At 56.5% G+C, this 20078-nt stretch overlaps 2 protein-coding genes across 6 annotated transcripts in view; one reads left to right on the top strand and one right to left on the bottom strand.

The window, feature by feature from the left end:
- The window catches only part of LOC116835059 (H-2 class II histocompatibility antigen, E-S beta chain-like), a 48265-nt gene that overhangs the window by 21386 nt on the left and 6801 nt on the right, over positions 1 to 20078 (top strand). The window lies entirely within an intron of this gene.
- Positions 1 to 20078, bottom strand: part of LOC116835058 (HLA class II histocompatibility antigen, DR alpha chain-like) — a 46449-nt gene that overhangs the window by 26170 nt on the left and 201 nt on the right. For 2 of the 4 annotated variants that reach the window (XM_032797519.2, XM_032797517.2), the window contains exon 2: positions 18906 to 19163. The exons of the other annotated variants lie outside the window; for them this stretch is intronic. In XM_032797519.2, coding sequence (XP_032653410.1) covers positions 18906 to 19163 — 258 coding nt within the window. The remainder of the gene's footprint in view (positions 1 to 18905; positions 19164 to 20078) is intronic. 4 annotated transcript variants of the gene reach the window in all.

Raw genomic sequence — 20078 nt, 5'->3', positions numbered from 1 at the left:
ACCAACTCTCTCTCTCTTTTCTTTTTAAATAAATTTGAGCTTAGTTAATAAGAATTGGCTCTAAGCGTGTATTTTGGGTAAGATCTAAGTTGTCATTTGACCTGGGTCTGAGGCTTGGTCCTTTGGGGTTGGAAGAACTTTTCTTTTATACGACGAGATAAGATTTTCAGTAATCATCATCATATCTAACAGGTGTGTCTGGACGGAGGCCTGAGGCTGGGCACTTTAAGGGAACTGCTTTGTTTGGATTCCGAGTAACCAGTGAGGTGCTATAGAAGCTGTTTTGTCCTGGTTGGTAAATCTAAGTATTGGAAGATCCACTAGCATTTGGGGTTTGTCTACCCCGTTTTGTTTGCAGTTCACCCTGATTGAGTGACCTCAGCTGGCTCCCATGGGCAGCACCGTCACAGGAACTCAGGCTCAGAGGAAGGAAGGAGTCTACTAGCCTGTTGCTGGTCAGGCTGCTGTGAGGTCAAGGAGTGTAAATAACCTGTAAACAGTGGGGAACTGGTGGTGGGGAACAGACACTAGCTGGGAGCCTCCCTGAGTCTTTAAGGAGCAGGTCCGAGGGGGCGAATCCAATGGGACACGGCGTGCACCCTGTTACATGCGGTTTTGGTGCAATTACATAAAAACCGCAACTCTGCCCCACATCCAGCCCTGCTTCACACTCACACTCGCACACACACACACACACCTCCCTCAGGCCAGGAACAAAAGGCCCAAGCCCAGCAGTGGCCATGGCCCAGGTTCCCCCCTCAACCCCTTCCCGGGCCGGGCAGCCAGGGTCATTCTAGCACCACCATCCCTTGGATGCTCTATGGGCCTCTGCTCCCCGTGGCTCACACCCCGGCTTGATCTGGCACCGCTGCGCTGCCACCTCTCACCCTAGGTCCCTGCACCTCGCACTCTGGTCTGGCTCAGCTCCGCTGTCATCGTGGCTCTGCTTGGCAGGGGACAGGGGCACATGGAGCCAACTGGGCAGAAGCTGGACCCTGCTGCTGGCAGCAGCACCTGAGGGCTGGCAGGGAGGGAAGTTGCAGCACCTAAGAACAGTCGTGGGGTGAGTGTGAAAAGTTGTGGTTATTGCAGCCAAACTGTGGCCCAGGATCAGGGCCGGCTCCAGAGTTTTTGCTGCCCCAAGTGGCAAAAAAATAAAATAAAATAAAATAAAATAAAAAGCTGAGATCGGTAGCACTTCAGTGGCAGCTCTACCGCTGCTGCTTCAGTCTTCGGCGGCTGGTCCTTCGCTCTGAGCAGGAGTGAGGGACCTGCTGCCGAAAAGCCGAATGTGCTGCCCCTCTCCATTGGCCGCCCCGAGCACCTGCTTGCTGGGCTGGTGCCTGGAGCCGGCCCTGCCTGGGATGTTCTTACAACCTTCCCCTGGCAATGACTCTACAGCCAGCCAGGAGTGACTTGGAAATACTCACAAGGGGGCAGCATGGGCTAGAGCAAGAGGGGGTGGGCTGAAAATCAGGACTCCTGGGTTCTATCCCCGGCTGTAAGAGAGAAGTGGGACCTAGGACTGGAGACCTGCTAAAATAGTACCAGTTATTAAGGAAAGGGGGAAAACGTTATTGAGGAAACTACAGGCACATTGATTTGACCCCAAATGTATGCAGGGTCTTGGGACAAGTTTTGAAAGAGGCTATAGTAAAGGACATAGAGGTGAGCTGTAATTGGGGTAAAATACAGCATGGTTTTACAACAGATAGATCGTGCCAGACCAGCCTGATCTCTTTCTTTGAGAGGATAACCCATTTTCCAGACAAAGGCGGTAGATCCAGTGGTGCAAGTAGAATTTATTTCTTACCAGTATGCTGCTCTCATGGGACAGACACAAAGGGGGGGGGGGTCATGTGATCTCCCCACTTGACTCCTCCCCAGCCTGGGCTCCCCACACTCTCCCCATGATCCATCCCACATTACCTGGGGGGTGGGGGACTCTCTGTTCTCCTCTCACTGTGCCAGAGACTTCTGAACCGCAGGGCTCTCTGGAACTGCCATGGTGAAAGGAGCAGAACATGGGACCACTGAGCGGCCCCTCACCGGCAGCTCCTCTGGCGTGGCTGAACCGCCCCCAGCCCTGTCCTCCGGTGGCGCTGTACAGACCCCAGGCAGGACTCAGGAGATGCAGATGCATGGAAGGGCTGGGGGTGGTACAGCCATGCAGGAGGAGCTGCCGGCGTGGGACTGCCTGGCAGTGCCACATTCTGCTCTTCCTGTTCTTTCTGGTACAGTGCACTGGCTATAAATATCTTAATGGTACAGCACACCACACCGTGCCACTGTATCTGCACCACTGAGTGGATCTCCTCTACCTGGATGTCAGGAAGGCATTGGATACAGTTGCACATGAGAAATTCTTAGCTAAATTGGAGAATTTAGGGATTAATATGAGACTCAAATGGCAGATAAGGAATTGGTTAAAGGGGAGACTACAATAGGTCACACCGAAAGGGGAACTGTCAGGCAGGAAGGAGGTTACTAGTGGAGTTCCTCAGGGATCCATCTTGGAACCAATCTGATTTAGCATTTTTACTACTGACCTTGGCACAAAAAGTGAGAGTGCGCTAATAACATTTGCAGATGACACAAAGCTGGGAAGTATTCCCAATATGGAGGAGGATCGGAATATCATACAAAATCTGGATGAGCTTGAAAACTGCAGTAATAGAAATGGGATGTTCTTTAATAGTGCAAGGTTGCACTTAGGGACTAACAACAAGAATTTTTGCTCTAAGCTGGGGACCTATCAGTTGGAAGGGACCAAGGAGGAGAAATACCTGGGTATATTGGTTGATCACAGGAGGACTCTGAGCTGCCAACGTGATGCAGCCGTGAAAAGGCTGACGCGGTCCTGGGATGCATCAGGCGAGGTATTTCCAGCGAAGATAAGGAGGTGTTAGTACCGTTATACAAGGCACTGGTGAGACGTCACCTGGAATACTGTGTGCAGTTCTGGGCTCCCATGTTTAAGAAGGATGAATTCAAACTGGAACAGGTTCAGAGAAGGGCTACTAGGATGATCAGAGGAATGGAAAACCTGCCTTATGAGAGAGACTCAAAGGGCTTGGCTTGTTTAGCCGGACCAAACAAAGGCCAAAGGGAGCTATAATTGCTCTCTATAAATACCTCAGAGAGATAAACACCAGGGCAAAAGAGGAGTTATTTAAGTTAAGCACCATTGTGGACCCCAGAACAAATACATACAAACTCGCCATCATTGAGCTCAGGCTTGAAATTAGGTGAAGGTTTCTAACCATCAAAAGGGTGAAGTTGTGGAACAGCCTTCCAAGGGGGAGCAGTGGGGGCAAAACACTGAATTGGCTCCAGGACTGAGCTTGGTGAGTTTATGGAGGGGATGGGATGATTGGACTGCCAACAATGGCATGGAGCCGATCTGTGACAGCCTGTAGCAAAAATCCCCATCCGTCAGTGATGGGGCACTAGCTGGGGATAGCTCTGAGTTACTACAGGGAATTCTTTTCCAGGTGTCCGGCTGCTAGGTCTCACCCACATGCTCAGGGTCTAACTGATCTCCAGATTTGGGGTTGGGAAGGAATTTTCCCTGAGTCAGATTGGCAGAGACCCTGGGGAGGGGGGTTCACCTCCCTCTGCAGCTTGGGACACGAGTCACTCGCTGGGTAAACTAGTGTCAATGGTGGATTCTCTGTCACTTCAAGTCTTTAAATCATGATTTGAGGCTGTCAGTAACTCAGCCAGAAGTTTGGGGTCTGGTAGAGGAGTGGGTGGGTGAGTGAGGTTCTGCAGCCTGTGATGTACAGCAGGTCAGACTAGATTATCATGATGGTCCCTTCTGACCTTAAAATTGATGTGCAGGAGGGCTGGGAGCCAGGACTCCTGAGTTCTATCCAGGATCTGGGACAGGAGTGGGGTCCAGTAGTTAGAACGGGGCTGGGTGCCAGGAATCCTGACCTAATCTCAGACACATCATCTGTGCTTTCTAACACAGAGGAATGAGGCTCCAGGTTAGGTGGGAATTGGGGGCGGCATACAGGCCCTCTCCCAGCTCCAGAGTGAGGAGATCGGCTGGGGGTGGGGGGAGGTGCAGTGAGCTATGAGTCCGTTCCCCTCTAGGGGGCGCTGGCTCTGATGCCGGGGCCTGTCTGTTGCAATGGCTGGTTGCCCCAGCAGGGACGAGGGGCCCTGCCAGCAGCCCGAGCTCTGCGTGCCCTGAGCTCTGCGCTCCCCTTGCCCTGGGGACAGGTGACGCAGGGCCCTTCTCCCTCCCCACTGGCCCCGCCACAAGGCTGCCTGGCCCGGGGGAACTGCCCAGCCAGGGCCGCTTCCTCTCCGGGCTCTGGAACCCACCAGCTTCTCCCTTTCACTTCCCCCAGGGCTGGACTCTGCCCAGCGCAGGGCTGCAGGGGAGGAACCGAAACCCAGCCTTTAGGTTACCCAGTGCTCACAGCACAGTACTGGCAAAGGTGGGAACAGAACCCAGGAGTCCTGGCTCCCAGCCCCTCCCCACTCTAACCCAGCAGACCCCCAGAGCTGGGACAGAACCAACACAGGAGTCCGGGCTCCCAGTTCCCCATGTTCTGGGCCCCGCTGGCTGTCCTGGGGCAAGCTGGGCACTGAGTGGCAGGGGGAGCTGTTGGGCTGGTGGCTTAGACATGAGAACCAGGTCGGGAGGGTGCGGGCAGCTCGGGCTCTGGTCCTCCTCCCCAGCTCAGATCCTGATTTCAGGCTTTGTGCAAAAATCCCCTGGGTCCAAGAACGGCTGAACTCAGCTCCCTGCTGCTGGGGAGTGGGGTGTCAGGGGTGGACTGAGTCTGCGGAGGGTGGCCTGGGGGAGCTGCTGCCCCCTATCCAGGGGCAGCTTCAGGCACCAGCATGCCAAACACACGCTTGGGGCGGCATGCCGTGGGGGGCGCTCTGCCAGTTGCTGGGAGGGCAGCAGACAGCTCCAGTGGTCCGCCAAAGCTGGGGGACCAGCGACCGGCAGAGTGCCCCCTGCGGCATGCCGCCCCAAGCAGGCTGCCCCCATCCCCGGACTCCAACCCCCTTCCCCATCACCAGCCCAACCTGCCCAGCTGCTCCAGCCCATCAGCCTGCCCGAGCGCAGCCCGGCCCAGCCGGAATCTGCCGGAGACCGATGACACTGCCCAGAGCCACGCACTGATTGGCTGGGGTGGGGGGGTTACTTGAGTTCAAGGTGAAGTGGAAGCATTTCTGGAGGAAGCACCGGCTGCTGGGAATTGGTGGGGAAGGGGAGGGGCAGGCGGGGACGCTGGGTGGGGGAGGGTGAAGGGCTCTGGGAAGTTGGGGCTTATCCCTGCCCCCAGCAGAAGCTGGGCCAGTCAAAGCTCTGACCTCCCCTCCCCCACCCTGTCTCTCTGAGATCCTGGGACCCACCCGGCCACAGCCCAGGGCAAAGCTCCGGCTGGGGCAGGGATCTGCAGTGACCCCGGGCCCTGCTCTGGGCTGTGGCTTTCCAGGGCAGTCCCCATCCTGTAGGTCTAATAATCTACAGTCCTGGTGCCCAGCTGACCTGCCTGGCTGTCCCGGAGTCCCCGGGCGATGCTCTGGAACTGCTCCCCACCAAGCCAGTCAGGACTTTGGGGAGCCTCCTCTCCCGTGGAGCAGACTTGTTCAGGGAAAGAAGCTCACACGTCTTCACCTCCTGGGTCTCTCCTTGGAGCATTCAGCATCCTCTGCCCCTCCGTGCGCTTCCCACAGCGAGCCCGCCCTAGCGGGGTCCTGGGGGGGCCACAGGGTCCTGCACCCCCACTTTGCAGTCAGACGTGACTCTCAGCCAGCCAGTAACACAGAGGTTTATTCGATGACAGGAACAGGGTCTAAAACAGAGCTTGTAGGGACAGCAAACCGGACCCCTCGGCCGGGTCCATTCTGGGGGGTAGTGAGCCAGACCCCCATATCTGCACTTCACTCCTTGTCCCCCGCCAGCTCCAGACTAACCACCCCTCCAGCCCCTCCTCTCTGCTCAGCCCCTTTCCCGGGCCAGGAGGTCACCTGGTCTCTTTGTTCTCGAACATCTTTAGCTATCAACTTGCAGGGGGAGGGTCCCTGGCCATTAGTTGCCAGGAGACAGAGTGTCGGCCATTTATGCACACTGGCCTTTATCCCACCACCTAGAAACTTAAGAAATGCATTGGGGAAACTGAGTCACTGCTACAGTATTCAGAGGAAGCTTTAAGAACAATCCCACTTTGTCACACTAGCACTGGCTGTATTTAAACTCAGAGCACATCTTAGCCGGTTCCTTTGTGACTCTTGAGTGTCAATGATCCGCGATTGTTGATGTGAGAGTGTCTGATTTTAGCAGCTGCTGCCTCACCTCCTCCTTTGTTAGAGATGGGAAATTTTTTGGTCCATCCACAGGATCATCAAGGATGGACACAGCCTCCTGCCTCACTCCAAACACAGACTGAAATAGCTATGGGACATTTCTGCCTTTCCTGCTTCACTTGTTACAGTTTCACCATCTGCATCGAGCACTGGACCTGGACCCAACCTAGGGCTGTTTGTTCCTGACGTGTTTTTAAGCTGGCTTCTTATTGTACTTCACACTATTGGCCACTGGATCCTTTAGTTTCCCTTATCAATTGCCTACATTTTTACTTGTAACACATTCTTTGCTATTTACTTCCTGTTTCCCAGCCTCCATACTGACTGGTCTTTGAGCTCCATCCAGCTCAGTGTTTGCATGTTCCAGCCATTCACGCAGTGTTCTTAAAAAGCCTTTTTAACCGAAAGCCTTGACTCTGCTGGTGGCTGTCCGTGAGTGGACTCCTGTCCCTCTGCAGGACTCAGTGGGGCTCCCCCCATGCATGCTCTGTTTGTGCATATCCAGTCTCAGGATCTGGCTGTGGTTGGAGAGCAATGTGCTCCCACCAGCTCAGCCATCGCAGTGGTTTGGGGCCCCCCTGTGAAAAATGGGACCCTGGTTTCTAATCTGAGGTCATTTTATGTCAGCTCCCAGACACTGGCTCTCATTCTGCTTTGTCTGGGAGACTGACGCGCCCCTTGCTCCCAGCAATCGGCTCCCCAGGTGGGTCCTTACAGACCGGGATCAGGTCATCCCTGAGCCGTGCACAGAACAGGCTTTTTCCCTCACTAACGCACAGGCAGCTTCTCCAGACCTTGAGGCACCTTCGTGGCTCCTCTGTGAACCCCTGTGATGTTATTGACATAAACTGTGACCATATAAATCATTGTTGCAACCACTTTTGCAAACGTACAAAGGTTGTCGTGTGAGGTGTCTATGGAAAGGTTGATTTGCTGGTTACAATTATACTATCTGTATGTGTGTATCTCTTTTGTAGTTAAAGTTATGAACATTGGCTTAGGGTGACCAGATCACAGAGATAAAGTATCAGGACACGCGGGAGGCGGGGAGGGAGGAGCCAAAAAAAAAAAGCAGTTTCACAGGGGCCAGCGGCCTTAGCAGGCCCCGGCCGCGCTGCGGGATCGCACACAGCGCCCCAGCCATGCGCGCTGCCCTCCTCGCGGAGCCTCTCGCTCCCTGGCCCACCCAGGGCACATGTGACGTGTCCCGCCGTCACCCCTCTGGAAAGGAGCTGCTGGAGCGCAGTCGAGCAGGAGAGGTGCAGGGCTCCCCGGCAGCACCGGGGAAGTTTATCAGTTCGGGGAACCCCGACCAGCTCCTCGCCCCTATCTGCTGGCCACCCCGCCTGGGACAAGTCTTGCCCCCGCAGCCTCTCTCCGCCGTGTGTCTCCGGTGGGTGGCCCACACCCCCGGGCCGCACTGCCCACCCGGGCCCTGCCCGCTCTGCGCTGCCCCCGGATCCACCACGCTGCCCCGCAGGCTGCAGGGCTGGAGCAGCGCTCCCGGTCCCAGCCGGCCATGGCCCATGTGCCCAGGCTGTTGCACAGGGGCGTCTCCTCCCCAAGCCCGGTTTGGGATCCAATGGGGCAGTGAGGGGGCGGGGCTGGTGGGCTGGGGATTTGAGGAGGGATCCAGTGGGCGAAGGAGGGGGCTGGGGAGGGCGAGATCCCCTCCAGGCTCTGCCTGTGCGTGGGAGCGGAGGGCAAAATTGTTTGTTTGTCCAGTGTCCCGACCGAACAAAATCGAGACATCTGGTCACTCTACATTGGCTCTGTACTTGTATCTTAATGTGTTTTGATTCAAAGTAGCCTCAGTGAAGCATTTGGTCAGCTTCTTGAGAAAGGACTGTCTTGGTAAGTGCGCAACCAAGAAACACTTAACTGACAATGGACTTTGGGAGACGCCAGTCCACATCTGAGCTTTCCTGAAAGTTCAAACTAACATGTAACTGTGATGGAGTAGTGACTGTCTGTGTGGGGGATGGGAGAGCCAGGGATGTCTTTAGGTGAGGGACAGGATCTAAGCCTGTAAGCTGAGCCAGGTACGGGGGGTGTCAGCACCTTTGTCCGGGGAAGCTGGACAAAGGGAGAGAGCCTGCTAGAGAGGGTTAGGTCAGTTTCGGTTTGGGGCTGGGTGATGGGAATTCAGGGAATCCCAAGCTGAGATCCAAGCACCCTGAACCCCAGAAGGACTCAACTGAGGGGTCCTGACTGTGCCAATGTGACGTTATTGATATAAACTGGGACCATATAGAACATGGGTTGCAACCAAGGTTCTGTAGTGTCACCAAATTCTATGTAAAGGGGGTCATATAAGGTGTCTAAGACCAGGTTACGGGTTACTGGTTATGATTATGCTGTCTGTACAACCTGACAGTTCCTTCACGTAGCAGTTCTGTATAAAATCTTGAAGATGTGGAGGGTAGAGAAACCTTCAGGGGATGGATGCAGCTGTTGCTTCAATTATTTATTGCCATTATTTTAAAGGAAAAAGGAGTGAGTTGTTACCTCAACTGCAGTATGAAAGTTTCCATACACATCCAAAAGCCATCACTTTTTTCCCTTGCTTTGTCCAACAGTATTTTCCTCTCTTGTATGTAGGATGCTAGAGACAATTTTGGCCCTGTGCCTTAGCGTTTTAGGGAAATATAAAGTCACAGCTGTATTATTTTAACCTCTTTCCCACTGAATTTGTTCCACAGAGTATATCATCGCACCTTCATCACGCACCTGTAGCACCTCTGTTTCATCTGCAACTGGTACATGATCATGGGGTATTTCTACACTGGAGCTGGAAGTGTAACTTTCAGTTCACAGTAAATATACATGCAACTAGCTCTGATTGAGAGCTAGAGGGCTTAAAAACAGAAGTGTACCATGGCTGTGTGACTGGTGGACAGGCTAGTTGCCCAAGTCTGAATCCCATCTGAACCTCTAGGTAATTACTTGAGTGCTTTAGCCCTCCCAACTGCCACACTGGCCAGGCTAACTCTATTTTTAGCATCTAGCTTCATGAGAGCTAGCAAAAGTCTGGTTTACGCTCCAAGCTGGAATTATAACCTTCCAGTGTAGACCACACCCTTAAATTTCTTTCCCCTGGCCCTAAATAGGTAGATGGGGTTTGGGTGAGGAGGAATGGAGAATACGGGCAGAGCTGTGCTCCACCCCTCCAACATTCCAGCAAGGTGCAGTACATTCAGCAGATATTTTATGACCAACCATCAGGACTATCTGAGGCCCATGAGCACATGGTCCCCTGCACTGCCTCTTGGTAGGAACTAAAATTACCAAGAGCTATCTGGCTAATCATATGGGACACAAACAGAGCTGTAAATACACTATCAACATGGGTGACTGTCATCCCATGCTCAAAAATTACAACCCAAGGGAGTTTCTAGGCTCTGGTGTGGGCAAAACATTGAATATGTGATTCCCGAAAGGTCAAAAATCAAATGACAAATAAAAGCAACCCAATTTACCATTCAGTTTTGAAAAACCTTGCTGTTACTTGGGACTGACACCGTGATTATTCGACTATTGGGGTGCAGTATTGTAAAATATTTTAACACTATTCCTTTTAGAAGCGCATGTTGCTCCTGTTGCCTTCCAATAGGAGCAGGACTGGCTCACATAATATAGTTAATTGTCTAATGGTAACATAAATGTCTGCATCATATCAGAACTGTGATTTGGTTTATAGGGTTGTGGAAGGCAGAAATTCTTCCTCTTCCAAACCGTGCTGTGCGTGGCTATAAACACGACAATAACTTCTCAGCCCCAGGGAATTGGTGTTTTCTTTCTCCACTCTACTTCTCATCGTTTGCCATTCCACACTGTCCGACAGCCATAGCGCGCTGCCCTCCTCGCGGAGCCTCTCGCTCCCTGGCCCACCCAGGGCACATGTGACGTGTCCCGCCGTCACCCCTCGGAAAGGAGCTGCTGGAGCGCAGTCGAGCAGGAGAGGTCAGGGCTGCCCGGAGCACCGGGGAAGTTTTATCAGTTCGGGGAACCCGACCAGCTCCTCGCCCCTAATTGCTGGCCACCCCCGGCTGGGGACACAGTCTTGCCCCCTGCAGCCTCTTCTCCGCGGGTGTCTCAGCGGTGGGTGGCCCACACACCCCGGGCGCGCCACTGCCCCACCCGGGCCGCCGCGCTACATGGACGATTGTCACTGTCGGTTACCATACTCATCGCCGCGCAGCCCCGCAGGCTGCTGAGCCGCACGGGCACACGCATGCTGTAACCACTACGCGCGAGTGATGCCTACGCGCTTATGCCTGCAAGATCCTAACGAGACCATGCACCAGGGCAGACGTAAGTGACAGCAGAGGACGTCTCACAACACCTCTTGCGAGAGTGCTCATCGCATAGGGTGAGATTGCACAATAGGCGTATGTTGTGAGGAGGCGAGAGCTGGGTCGGATAGTGTGAACCTACTTGGTATTATACACTAGTCGCTAGGATGATTCACAGAGTGAGTGCGAGCAAGGGACAGGTTGGGACTGTCAGGAGAGATTCTCCGCCAATTGCCGACTCTCGCCCTGTCGAATAGGAGAGCCAGGAAAAGGATGCCATGAAATAACCTGTTGGGAGGGAGGAGAGAGGGTCTGAATCAAGGAATGGTGTTGTGATTGTGTGTCTCGCGGATGGTAGCACCTGAGAGCATTTAGTTGGGAGCAACATCACTGAATGGCGTGGGGAGGACACATCAGGGTAAGAGAGCTACAGGCATACTGTGCAAATTGGAAACCTGCTAAATCTTGGGTCATCACTAGCGGCGTGTATTGTATGAGTTCCAACAAAGTACAAGCCTACTATCAGCTAGCGGAGAAGTGTCCATCTTGGGCCATTCACAGTCCAAGCAGAGAAGATCCCGAATTCCTGGACTGTATATGGTGAGGGAGCACGCTGTCTACTCACACAAGCGAACTCACATAGACACTAGCACACATATGAGAGGAGCTTCCCATGGGAGAGAGGCCGCCAGTTATCAGACGACACGTCTGCGAGACTACTCACAACTCCACATGCTAAAACGGAGCGCTAATGTGAGCTAGCGACTGCGCTAGATAGCGGTAGTGGAGGGTAAAGCCGGTCCACGATAAGTCTCACGCGGATTGCCAGTTTTCTTTAAAGATTGAGGCCACAGGGATAAACCCTTTCCCCACAATGCATGCGAGTGATGAACATGAGAGATGCGTGATAACAGCTCATAATGGCGTCCAGACGCAGTGAGGGAGCGAGAGTGCAGTCGATCGTCTTCATGGTTCCGCGAGGAAAGCTTGAGAGGAGAGATGAGATGAGAGCCTGGACCTAGAGAACTAGGTTTATGAGCTTGGGGAGAGTATATCCGGTTATGGAGAAGTGAATAGGAGAGCAAGGGCAGGATGTCGCGTAAAAACGGAACAGAGGAATATAAAAGATATTTTCATCTCAAAAGTCACACAGACTAATTCTGCGCGAAAACACACAAAGAAATTTTTATGGTTATCCACCAAACAGAGGGGAATCACTCTTTGGCTAGCATGAGAGTCCAATCATGCAGATTATATTCAAGCGAGAGAGTAATACAGGGACTGGTAACGTGGGACCCTAATTATTTTAGTGCACATCACTAGGAGTCACTGCGCACTCTAACGGATTGGATGTCTGTGCTACATTTTTTAGTAATTGTCACTAAATTCTATGTAAAGAGAGAGGAACTATTCAATAGAGACGATGATGAGTAACACAATTGATTAACCTATGTTTTAGCACGAAGAGAGAGTCTCCTTAACACATAGAGTAATTATGATACTTGCAATAAAACGCATCAAGGTCATGTATAATAATATATTCGTGTATGATTTCACTGAGACTTAGGTTACGAGTGAATTCATTGGCTGTGTAACTTGGGTTCTGTTAAGGGTGCCTGACGAAAGCAGCTCTGTTTATGTGATTTATTGCGAAGATGGAAGTTGTGCAATAGAATGTCACATTCCTAGAAGGTAACACAAGAGCTCATGGTGTCGCCAATCCTGAGCTAAAGAACCGCTTATGATTGGAAAGAACCACGAATAAAAGAGGACCTCAAACAAACTGACTATGCAAGAAAGCACCCATCGAGAGAAGCAGGATAGCGCCTGTGACTCACTGGAGTGAGCAGAAACTGGCCCACTGATCGATGAAACTGCAAATCCATTTTGCTGTAACTTTCCAACAGTAGGAACAAAGAAGTGTTCTTACACCTGGAAAGATCAATAAGGCGGACCTCATCTCCATTTTGTCTTCAATCCTGCTTCTTACCTCTGGAGGACTTTGCTACAATCTGAAGCTCTGCACAAAGGACTGATGACCCAATCCAGCGGGGATGGGGATTCCCAGAGACTTAATTTGAACCTGCAGTTTACTTCATCACTGCTACAAGCCTGAACTAAGGACTTTGCCATTACTGTATGTAATTGATTCCATTTAACCATTCTAGCTCTCACTCTATCTTTTTCCTTTTATGAATAAACCTTTAGATTTTAGATCTAAAGGATTGGCAACAGCGTGATTTGTGGGTAAGATCTGATGTGCATATTGACCTGGGTCTGGGGCTTGTCTTTGGGACGAGAGAACCTTTTTCTGTTTGCTGGGGTGTGGTTTTCATAACCATTCATCCCCAGGACGTGTGGGACTGGTGGTGATACTGGGAGACTGGAGTGTCTGAGGGAATTGCTTGTGTGACTTGTGGTTAGCCAGTGGGGTGAGACCGAAGTCCTCTTTGGCTGGCTGTTTTGGTGGCTCAGAAGTGGAGAAATCCCAGCCTTAGGCTGTAATCAGGGCTGGCTTTAGGCCAATTCACCCAATTCCCAGGAATTGGGCCCTGTGCTTAAGAGGGCCCTGCCCCTTAGGTGCCTTTTAAATTTTTTTACTTACCCAGGCGGCGGTCCGGGGTCTTTGGCAGCCGTGCTCCCCTGGCCAGAGCGCCAGTCGGAGCGTGGCAGCCCCACAGCCCCATTCTCCTGGCTGGAGCTCCGGGTCCTTTAAATAGCCCCCAGAGCCCTGGGATAGCGGGGGGCTCTGGGGGCTATTTAAAGGGCTAGGGCTCCAGCTGCCTCTGCTGCACCCCCTGCCCACAGCCACCCCCTGCCACACCCCCTGCCCACACCAGTTATGCAACCCCTGTCCTGCCTGCACCAGCCCTGCCCCCCACCCTGCCCACAGCCAGCCTCTGCTGTACCCCCCTGCCTGAAGCCAGCCAGTCCCGTACTTCTCTGTCTCCAGCCCTGCCAACCCCTGCTGCACCCCCCTGCGGCCCTGCCTGAAGCCAGCCCGCCCCACACACCCGTCTCCAGCCAGCCCCACACCCCTTGCCCTGCCTGCAGCCAGACTCTACCTCCAGTCAGCCCCTGCCCTACCTCCAGCCAGCCCCATATCCACTGGTGCCCTGCGGTTCCCAGGGCAGTAACACGGGGAGAAGACCCCAGCCCACCTTGAACCCCAGGGGTATTGGGGTGGGTAAAGGACACGGTCCGCATCAGCCTTCCCACCTGCAAACTACGAGTGCAATTGAGCATCCCCGACCTAAAGGGGGGGCAGGAAACTGGAAGGACTTGGTGTAATTCTCACCAAGGGATGGGAGGGATATTGGGGCATCCCTGGCAGCGGGGGTAGGTTCGAACTTCCCCAGATCACAGGCTGAAGTGACCCCCCTCAGTTCGGTCTCGAAGGGGGGAGAGATGTGACGAACTGGGACTGTTCTTACTGTGGGCTGTGAATGCTGAGTGGGGGTGTCGGCCTGGGAGGATGATCTGCATTGGGGGATGGGAGACTGGCCGGAGCGAGGAGACCTGAGCAGGTAACATGAGACCCAGGAAAGGGTGAGAGGCCAGGTGACACCTCTGCCCAGGAAGCTGAACAAAGGCTGAGTGAGAGGCTGGGGGGAGTTTTTCAGCTTGGAAGCTGGCTGGGAGATGGAGAGGGGCTCCCTGACGGGGCTCAGGCCTCTCAGCGGGGCTGTTGCTTCCCTGGGGCCCCAGACAGATCTAACTGAGAAGGTCCTGTTGTCTACCAGCAAGACCTGTTTTAGACCGTGTTCCTGTCATCTAATAAACCTCTGTTTTACTGGCTGGCTGAGAGTCACGTCTGACTGCAAAGTGGGGGTGCAGGACCCTGTGGCTTCCCCAGGACCCTGCATGGGCGGACTTGCTCTGGGAAGCCCACGGAGGGGCAGAGGATGCTGAATGCTCCAAGGAGAGACCCAGGAGGTGAAGCCGTGGGAGCTTCTTGCCCTGGACACTGTCTGCTCCGAGGGAGAGGAGGCTCCCCAGAGTCCTGACTGGCTTGGTGGGGAGCTGTTCCAGAGCATCGCCAGGGGACTCCATGACACCATCTCCTGTGCCTGCCCGATATTCCTCTGTTCCTACCAGGGCCGGCTCCAGGTTTTCTGCAGCCTCAAGCAGAAAAAAGCCACGGCAGCACCATCACCCCGCTTCACTCTTTGGTGGTGGGTCCTTTGTTCTGAAAGGGACTGAGGGACCCGCTGCCGAAGACCTGGACCTGCCACCCCTTTGTATTGGCTGCTGCAAGCACCTGCTTCTTTAGCTGGTGCCTGGAGCCAGCCCTTGTTCCTACAGCCCAGGGTCACACCTGCCCCCTAAGCCACAGCACGGCCCTGGGAGCTCACGTTCAGTTGGGTTCTGCCTTAACCCCCACGTCCAGTTCAGAGTCTCTGTGTCCCAGGGTACAGCCCCCTCGACCTCTATCATGGGGGACCCACATCCTCAGTTCCTAGATGTCCAGCCTGGCCCCTGGCTGTGAAAACACGTGTGAATGGGCCCAGCTCACCGTGTGCCCCAGCTCGCTGTGTGTAACTGACCCATCCCAGCATCACCCCCCACTGCCCAGCCTCAGTGTCCTTGCAGACGTGCCCCAGGGTGGGGTTACATCATCGCTCGGCTCACCCAGCTACTGACTAGCCCTGGCCCCAGGACCCGGCCCCGCCACACCCCACTGGAAACAGCCCCCCCAGCCGCATGCCCAGCCCCTCCCAGGCCCAGCCCCACCAGACCCCACTAGAAACAGCGCCCCCAGCCATGTGTCCAGTCCCCCAGGGCCAGGCCCCCCCAGCCGCACACCCAGCCCCCCAGGGCTGAGCCCCGCCAGCCCCACTGCAAACAGTGCCCCCAGCCATGCGCTCAGCCCCCCAGGGCCCGGCCCCGCCAGACCCCCTTGGAAACAGCCCCCCAGCCGCGCGCCCAGTCCCCCAGGGCCTGGCCTCACCAGACCCCACTGGAAACAGACCCCCCCAGCCACACGCCCTGCCCCCCCCCAACCTCCCTGCAAACAGCCTCCCCAGCCACATGCCCAGCCCCCAGGGCCTCTCCGGCCGGCCGGCAGGGGCCCAGGGCTTGTGTCTGGAGCTGCCTAAAGGGACATTCCCCCCAGGGACAGCTGGATGGCGGCAGCCAATGGGAACGCGCAGGAAGCTGATCCAAGGCTCCAGCGGCCAATGGGAGAGCTTGGTTGGTGGGTGGCGTTATTGGCGGGTTGGAGCAGCCAGTCGCTGGTGGTGGGAGCCGGGGGTGAGGTCTCCCAGCATGTGCCAGGGGAGGGGTGCGAGGAAGCTGGGCTGGGGGCTCAGTGCCGTGTTCGGGGTGGGGGGGATCTGCTCTTCGCATCACAGTGACCCCAGCCTGGGAGACGTCACCGCAGCCCCCAGACAGGCCAGTGTCTCTCTGCAGCTGCTCACCCTGCGGGGTTCAGTCCTGGGGGAGCCTGGCCCATGAACCCTGCCCTGCTCCTGGGCTCCCGGCCATGGGACGAGCTCAAAATGCTCCATGGACCATCCCTCAGCCCCAGAGCTCCCACCACTGCCTGAGGAGGAGACTGGCCACATTTCACACAAGGGGAAACTGAGGCATATGACAGTAATTTACCTGGGGGCATGCACTGAGTCAGTGGCAGCAACAGAACTAGAACCCAGGAGTCCTGGCTCCCAGCCCCCACTGCTCTAACCCACCAGCCCCCACTCCCCTCCCAGAGCTGGGGAAAGAACCCAGGAGTCCTGGCTCCTTCCTTACAGCTCATACCAAACTCCCTTAACTCCTGGTATAACTCAGAGCTCCTGGACAGACTGCGGCTGGGCTGGGATAACACAGGCTGCTGTGGGCATGGCCCAGACTGAGCAGATTTTAAATCAGGATCAAAACCTCAGAAATGTCCCAAAAACCCACTTTATTGCTGTTAGCAAAGCTGCAGAGCGATGGGGGGCGCAGGGCTGTGGACACACACAGGGCACAGGGCGGGGGCTGTACAGGGACGGGGCCCTTCTCACACAGACCCCGCGCTGGGCGCAGGGCTCAGCAGGGCTGGATCCCAGGGGAGCCGCACACGGGTGCGATGGGGCTGTTAGCTGGGCAGTGGGGCTGCCCCACCCCCAGCCATGGGCTCCATCCTGCCCCCACAGGGACCCTATTGACCGAGAATGGCCAAATCTGGCCCAAAGCCTTCTGGGTAATGGCTGGAGGGGCTTTACATGGGGTGACTGACAGCAGCCTCTGCCCAATAGGGGCCGGGCTCGGGGCCCGATCCAGCACCCACTGGAGTCAAGAGAAACCTTCCCCATGATGGCAATGGGGTTTGGATCAGCCCCATGGGCCCTACTGCCCCCTGACAAGGGGCGACCCCCATTCCCAGCCCCATGGGGCAGCAGCCCTGTCCCCTGCTGCCCCCTGACAAGGGGTGACCCCCATTCCCAGCCCCATGGGGCAGCAGCCCTGTCCCCTGCTGCCCCCTGACAAGGGGTGACCCCCATCCACCCCAATGGCAGCACCCCATCCCACCAAGCCACAGAAGTGTGGGACCTAAGGGGCCGGCCCCCAGTGAAGTCTCTAGCGGTGGGTGTCACGGTTACAGTGGCCGGGGGCTCCTGCCTGGGTACATAGCAGCTGGCACGGATGGCACGGAGCAGGGACGCCTGGGCAGAGCTGGGGTGGTGCGAGTGTGGTCCACGCAGCACCAGGGAGAATTTCAGGGCCACCGGCTCCCCCCTGCGTTATCTGGAAAGCAAAGAGGGTCGTTACCAGGAGGCCCTGGGCCCGGAGTGAGCTGGCACGGATCGGGCCATTCCCAGCACACCAGGGAGTCTCTCATTCAACAGGGTTGCTGTGTGGGGCAGGCGATGTGTCTGCTGGAGACTCACAGCAGCGTAGGTCTGCCCAATGTAGTGATGGGGCCCAGGCTGTGTGGCTCGCGGGGACATAGTGGGTGAGGGATCTCCCCGGGGGTGCTGGATGACCCAGGGACTGTACGTGCGGTGGTACAGCGGGTGGGATCTCCCCAGCGGCGATCAGGTGGCCCAGGAGCTGTGGCTGGCTGGGGGGGCACAGAGCTGGACACTCCCCAGGATATTAAGGGGTGGAGGGAGGGGCTGTGCTGCCTGCAGGGGAGCGAGACAGCCGGATCCCCCACCAGGCGTTGCTGTCTTGGGCCCAGGGCTGCGGGTCAGTCATAACGTGTACCGCTCCCGGCGCACAGCTAGCTACGCACAAGGCCGCCGGCGGGTGGCGGGCAGCATCATCTTCAGCCCTTGATGATGATGGTGCCCCGATGATGCCGAGATCCCACGGCCAGGCCATGGCGCACACCAGTCTCTGTGTCTCGGTGATGGGGTGGGCACCTGGCTTCTGCAGAGAGGGGGAGATGGACAAGGCAATGGATAGGGGCTGTTCCCACTCTCCGAGTGAAGACAAACCCAGGAGTCGCTCCCACCCTTGCCCAGAGGCCCCCGGCGCAACGCCTCCCCCATGCTTCATGAGGGCTCGAGCCCCCGTCGTCCACCGCAAGTCCCGTAAATCGCCGTGCTGGAGAGCGTAGGGTGAAAGTGCGGGAAGAGTTTGTCCGGGCGGGGTAGAAGTCGTCTCAATAGAGCCCCCCGTCACAAATCCTGCCTCATTCTTAACTCACGTCACGCTGACGCAGCGTGAAGAACTTGCTCCACGAAGCAGATCAGACGTTGGGCTCGCACAGCTCCACGGGGCCTTGGGAACACGTCAACTAGGGCTCTGGGGAGACAGGGGTTAGTGGGTCCCATTGCCTGCCCCTGAGCCAGCCAGTCCCTGCCCTGGGGCCGGATCAGAGCCAGCGCCCCCAGAGGGGAGAGACCCCGTGCCCCATTCCCTGCCCCCCTGAGCCAGCCAGTCCCTGCCCTGGGGCCGGATTGGAGCCAGTGCCCCCTAGAGGGGAGAGGCCCCTGCCCCATTCCCTGCCCCCCGAGCCAGCCAGTCCCCAGTGCTCACTCTCCAGCTCAGGGGTCTCTCCCTAGGACTGTGGGGGCATCACCAGGGCCGTCCCAGCTCCCTGCACTGATGGCTTATAGGGCACAAGGGAGAGAATCCCGCAGGGGCAGGGCCTGGCACTGAGCAGGGGCACCGAACAGCCCTCGGCAAAGGAGCTGCCCTGGGCCTGGAGGGTGAGAACTGCCTGAGCCCCCTGCCCTGCAGGGGCTGGGAGGGGAGGGGGAGGGAGCTGAGTGGGTACTCGCACTGGGTGTGCATGAGCAGGGAAGGGTCCCAGGAGGGTGCCAGGCAGGGAAAATGTCCCACCATTCTCAGCCCGTGTGCGATTGGACCTCTTGATCATGATCTCCAGGTTCTGCTTGTCCACAGCGATGTTGACCAGGGCGCCTTGCGCCTCAAAGCTGGCGAACTTGCTGAATTCAGGCAGGCGCCAGACGGTCTCCTTCTTCTCCAGGTCCACATGCAAGCTCTCGTCCCCATCAAACTCGAACATGAACTCCCCAGACTCCTGCTGGGATCGGTCCGTGCGCTGGTAGAACTCCACCTGGGAGGACACGTGATCCACTGCGGGGAAACAGGTGTCCCCATCAGCACCCACACCAGCCCCTCCCCGGGATACAGGTTCTCTGATCTCTTCCACTGGGGCCACAGCCCCTGGCCGTGACATTGGCACTGGGGCGTCCTGGTGTGAGGGGAAAGCGGGTGCAGGGAGCCCAGGGGCCCCTGGTATCGTGCTGGGACATTGGGGTCAGTGCTGCCTGGGAGGGGACAGCGCCCCCTACTGTGCCCCCCCTTCTGCTCACTTCAATCCCATCCAAGCCGTGGCCGGGCCTATCCCCACTTAGCTTGTGAAGGGGACATGGCCCCAGCCCACAGCAGTGTAGGGGGGACACTGGATGTCATTACTGCCGGACATTTCATTCTCCTGTCTGTGCGTGGGGCTGGTTCCGTGTCCCAGTGTCACCATGACCTGGTTCTCGGGGCGATTTCAGTTCCTGGCCCCCGACACACCCCAGGGCCGGTCACTGGGAGACCGGGAACTCCCCAGCCAGAGACGTTAAAGCTGCGCTGGGGGGTCAGACACACTCCGGGGGGGAGGGGTCTGGCTCAGGGTCTGAGCCCTGGGGGGAAGGGGGACAATGGGGCCAGGCCGGAAGTGATGCCAGGGGCGCCCTGCTCTGCACAGACGCACTCAGTGCTCAGCAGGGTCTGGCCCTGGCACGGCTCTTTGGGGAATGTTCCCCCACCTCCACCCCTGTGCCTGGCATCCCCCTTGGGGGGGTATCAGCCCCCGAGTCCCTGTGGACTAGGGGCTGCACCCCTAGGGCAGGGCTGTGTCATACCCAAACATCAGCGACTTCCCCGCGATCCCTCTGCTGCCCCCACGCCAGCTTCCCCTTCCCCCTCCTGCTCTGGGGTTAGACCCTCCTCCCTGCAGCCCCCACCCAGATCACCCCCCTTGTACTCCTCCCTGCCTCA

The sequence above is a fragment of the Chelonoidis abingdonii genome, chromosome 12 (genome assembly GCF_003597395.2).
Source record: "Chelonoidis abingdonii isolate Lonesome George chromosome 12, CheloAbing_2.0, whole genome shotgun sequence".
In the NCBI taxonomy this organism is placed as follows: domain Eukaryota; kingdom Metazoa; phylum Chordata; order Testudines; family Testudinidae; genus Chelonoidis; species Chelonoidis abingdonii.
Note: the sequence above shows the minus strand (reverse complement) of the source record. Positions and strands in the feature narration are given on the sequence as shown.